Here is a 5000-nt window from a genome sequence, read left to right on the forward strand (position 1 = left end):
TTAGAAGAAACAAAATGAAACAAACAAAAGCCAGAGAGAAAAAATAAGAAGAGAAAAGAGGGAGAAAGAACACGCAGAGAGAGAGGCAGAAAGGGCCGTGGGCAGGACAGGGAAGGGAGGAATGTCAGGAGGTGGAGCGGTTTCTGCGTGAGAACAAACGCAGTTTTTTTTCTTTATTTTAGATATATGTATGTGTGTGTGTGTGTGTGTGTGTGTGTGTGTGTGTGTGTGTGTGGTGTGTGTGTGTGTGTGTGTGTGTGTGTGTGTGTGTGTGTGTGTGTGTGTGTGTGTGTGTGTGTGTGTGTGTGTGTGTGTGTGTGTGTGTGTGTTGTGTCTGTGTCTGTGTGTGTGTGTGTGTGTGTGTGGGTGTGTGTGTGTGTGTCTGTGTCTGTGTCTGTGTCTGTGTCTGTGTGTGTCTGTGTGTGTCTGTGTGTGTCTGTGTGTACTTACATCTATCAAATATCCTCAAAAAAGAAATAATGCAACTCTGCAAACCGTCCTTCGCAGCCACTAAGGTCACGTTGCAGTAGGTCATCATAACAAGATTGACCAATTACGTTACGTGTCCGAAACCCTCGCTTAGTCAGCAATTTTTATTTTCTTTTTTTATAACTCGTATTAAATTAGAGGGCATTCTGCAGTTCCTGTTAAATTCTTTTATTTTTCGGAAACGCATGGCATGAGTAACGCAACGCCACGGAAGTTCCTGCCATCGGGGCGGTAGAAAAGCTTATTATAACATGATCCCTTTTTAATTCAGAATTTGCAGAGCCTTTAAAACGTTGTAATAAACAGCCGAAAGCGATATCACACACACACACACGCACGCACGCGCACACACACACACACACACACACACACACACACACACACACCACACACACACACACACACACACACACACACACACACACACACACACACACACACACACACACACACACATATATATATATATATATATATATATATATATATATATATATATATATATTATACATATATATATATATATATATTATATGTGTTATAGTGCCAAGAAAAAGCAAAACACTAAGAGGCTCCCACGTCGCCCAAACCACAGCGGGCATCCCTTGTAGCTGCCCCCCCCCCCCCGCCTTCTCCCATTCCCCACACCTTTCAACGCGGCAGAAAAGCGCTGCTCTTTCTTCTTTGTTCTTCTCTCTCTCTCTGTCTCTCTCTCTCTCTCTCTCTCTCTCTCTCCTCTCTCTCTCTCTCTCTCTCTCTCTCCTTTCTATGTTGTCTCTCTCTCTCTCTCCTCTCTCTCTCTCTCTCTCTCTCTCTCTCTCTCTCTCTCTCTCTCTCCTCTTTCTCTTTCTCTCTCTCTCTCTTTGTCTTTGTCTTTGTCTTTGAGAGAGAGACAGAGAGAGAAAGACACAGAGAGAGAGAGAGAGAGAGAGAGAGAGAGAGAGAGAGAGGAGGAGGGAGGGAGAGGGAGAAGGAGAGAGAGAAAGGAGAGACAGACAGAGAGAGAGAGAGAAAGGAGTGTCTGTCTGTCTGCTCCTCTCTGTCTCTCTCTCTCTCTCTGTCTCTTTTCCTCTTCTTATCTTCTCTCTCTATCTCTCTCTCATCTCTCTCTCTCCCCCTTCTCTCTCTCTCTCTCTCTCTCTCTCTCTCTCTCTCTCTCCTCTCTCGCTTCTCTCTCTCTCTCTCTCTTCTCTCTCTCCTTCTCTCTCTCTCTCTCCTCTCTCTCTCTTTCTCTCTCTCAAGCCGGATTCGGGGGACTAAGGTTCACGCTGGGAGGGGAAATATTCGAAGCCTTTTGTCACCAGCGAAGAGCGGCCATGTCATAATATTCCTCCGCGGGTTAACTTTTCCCGCGCTCGTCCGCCATTTTTTCGCGGGTCGACCGTCGCGCGGAGGAAAAAAAAACTGGCGCTACTTTTTTTTTCCCTTCTCTCCTGGTATGTCTTGGTTGTCAGGATTCGTGTGTAAGAGAGAGGTAGAAATTGTTGCAATGATTTTAGTGGATAGATGAGTAGCGATGATGATGATAAGAAGAGATGAAAACAGTAGTTTTTGATAATGGTGATGATAGCGATTTTCTTGATGACTGTGATGATAATGATGATGGTGATGGTAATGTTGATAACAGTAATAACGATATTAATAATATTAATGATGATAATGATAAACTTGATGATATCAATATTATTATTATCATTATCATTATCAATAATAATAATAATGATAATAATAATAATAATAATAATAATAATGATTATCATTATTATTATTATTATTATTATTATTATTATTATTATTATCATTATCATTATTATTATAACTATTATTATTACTATTATTAGTAGTAATATTTATATTATTACCACTATTGTTATTAATACTACCATCACTATTATAATTATTTTTCCTATCACCACAATCATCATCAATGAAAGCAATGACACCAACCAACTTGATAATAAAAATAATACCAACAACACTAATAACAGTAATTAATAACACCCTCCCCCCCCCCTTCTCTCTCTCCCGCAGGGCCGCACGTGCCTCCGCAAGTGCAGCACGGACGCGGACTGCCTTAGCCGCAAGAAGGTCTGCCTCTGCGACGGAATCTGCGGCATGAGCTGCATCAAGCCTGGTGAGTGCGCATCTCTTTCTTCTTTTGTTTTAGGGTTGTTGTTGTTGTTGTTATTGTCGTTATTATTTTTCTATTATTATTATTGTTATTATTATTATTATTATTATTATTATTATTATATTATTTTATTATTATTATCATTATGATTTTTGATATTGTTGTTGTTATTACTTTTGATATTAGTATTATCATTATTACTATTATTATTATTATTGTTTTTAGCATTATTATTATTTTTATTGTTATTATCATTATTATTATTATTATTGTTACGCCGCCCGCCTCATCTCTCAGCCACCAACACAAGGCAGGCTAGGCAGACGGCGTGCTATCCACAGGGTCGTGAACACTGAACAGCTCCAAGAGGCACCGAGCACCACAGTGTCCCAGAACACCAGGAGGGGAAACGCCAGGAGGCGAGGGAGGGCACGAAATAAACACAAAATGACAGTCTTTCCTTTGTTGACACAAGTTATTTACCCTACACTTTTCTATAGGCACAATACAGGGGGGAAACCAGCATGTCACACTGCACGATGCAGCTTATAACAGGGCAACTCAAACTTTATCAGGTCACAAGGGCACACACGAGGTCTTCACAGGAGCAGCACCCAACTGCGTCTCCTGGCTTGTTCCTCCCCTCCTCCGCTCACAGCCAGTTGCGTCATGTTTGCCCAGGTCCCTTCATGTTATCACATGCCCAGGTCATCCTTTTCATGTTAACACATGTTTCGCACAGAGACAAAGACCCACTGGCGTAGCATTATATTATTATTATTATTATTATTATTATCATTATCATTATTATTATTGTTATTATTATTATTATTATTATTATTATCATTATTATCATTATTATTATCATTATCATAATTATTATCATTATTATTACAATTATCATTATCATAATTATTATCATTATTGTTATCACTGTTACTGTTATTTTTATTTTTATTATTATTATTATTATTATTATTATTATTATTATTATTATTATTATTATTACTATTACTATTATATTATTATTATTATTATTATTATTATCATTATTTTTATGTCCATCATACCCGTTATTATTATAATTAATATCATTATCATTATTATCATCATTATTATTATTAGTTGTTGTAAAAGCAGTAGTAGTATCGTTATTGTTATCATTATTATTATTATTATTTTATTATGATGATAATAATAATATTATTATTATCATTATTATTGTTTTATTGTTGTTTTTGTTATTATTATTATTATTATTATTATTATTATTATTATTATTATTATTATTATTGTCATTATTATTATTATTATTATTATTATTTTCACCATTATTTTCAGTAATGTCATCATTATTATCAGAATTATTATTACCATTGTTCTTAATACACTTATTATTATCATTACTGGTAGCAGTAGTAGTAGCATCATTATCATCATCTCTTTTACTGCTATCAACATAATGATGTCAATGATGCTTAGCGTATTATCGTAAATATCACGGACTAGATATGTACTTAATCTAGACCTTCGTAACAAGGACAGTGATCGCGAATGAAATTATATAACTAACAATGGTAATGATAGTACAAACATCAACAGATTTTTTTTTTCAATGATAATAATAAATCAATAAAATATAAAAGGAACTAAATAGAATGAAAAATTAAAAAAAGCATAAATGAAATCAAGTAAAATTTATGCCTTTGTTCAAGTAAAGACTATTTGTGACTTAACTCCATCGGCTCTGTCCTCTCTTCTCTCCTTCCTTCCTCCCTCCCTCCCTCATTACCTCCCTCCCTCCCTCCCTCCCTTCCTTCCTTCCTTCCTTCCTTCTTTCCTCCGCCTCCAATTCCGCCGTTTCTGACTCCTTATAACGAGTTCAATTCCGCTACGATCACGGAGGCCAAAGGAAGTTCTGCATAACAACTGCTCTTTCCTTCAAAACTAGAGCGGAGGTTGTGGGGGGGGGGGGTGAGAGGTGGAGAGGGAGGGAGAAAGAGGGGGAGAGGGAAGGGGAGAGAGTGGGAAAAAGAGAGAGGGGGAGAGAGAGAGAAGAGAGAGGTGGAGAGGGATGTGGAAAGATTGAGGGTGTGGGGAGACTTGGGAGAGAGAGGGATAGAGAGAGACTGGGAGAAAGAGAAAGAGGGATATATATATAGCATACATACATATATATATATATATATATATATATATATATATATATATATATATATATATATATATATATATATATATATATATACACAATACACACACATATCTTTATTTCATCTTTATTTTTTTTAACAGCCATTTATTCCACTGCAAGGAATATCGAGAGGTTATTTGGCAGTCTCACCCTTGCATGATTGGATGCCCTTCCTAATCAAACGCG

General features: G+C 36.9%; 1 protein-coding gene across 1 annotated transcript in view; it reads left to right on the top strand.

The window, feature by feature from the left end:
* LOC119573722 overlaps positions 1–5000 on the top strand; it is an 84748-nt gene that overhangs the window by 41560 nt on the left and 38188 nt on the right. The window contains exon 4 of the mRNA XM_037920829.1: positions 2521–2623. Within this exon, the coding sequence (XP_037776757.1) occupies positions 2521–2623 (103 nt within the window). The remainder of the gene's footprint in view (positions 1–2520; positions 2624–5000) is intronic.

The sequence above is a fragment of the Penaeus monodon genome, chromosome 6 (genome assembly GCF_015228065.2).
Source record: "Penaeus monodon isolate SGIC_2016 chromosome 6, NSTDA_Pmon_1, whole genome shotgun sequence".
In the NCBI taxonomy this organism is placed as follows: Eukaryota; Metazoa; Arthropoda; class Malacostraca; order Decapoda; family Penaeidae; genus Penaeus; species Penaeus monodon.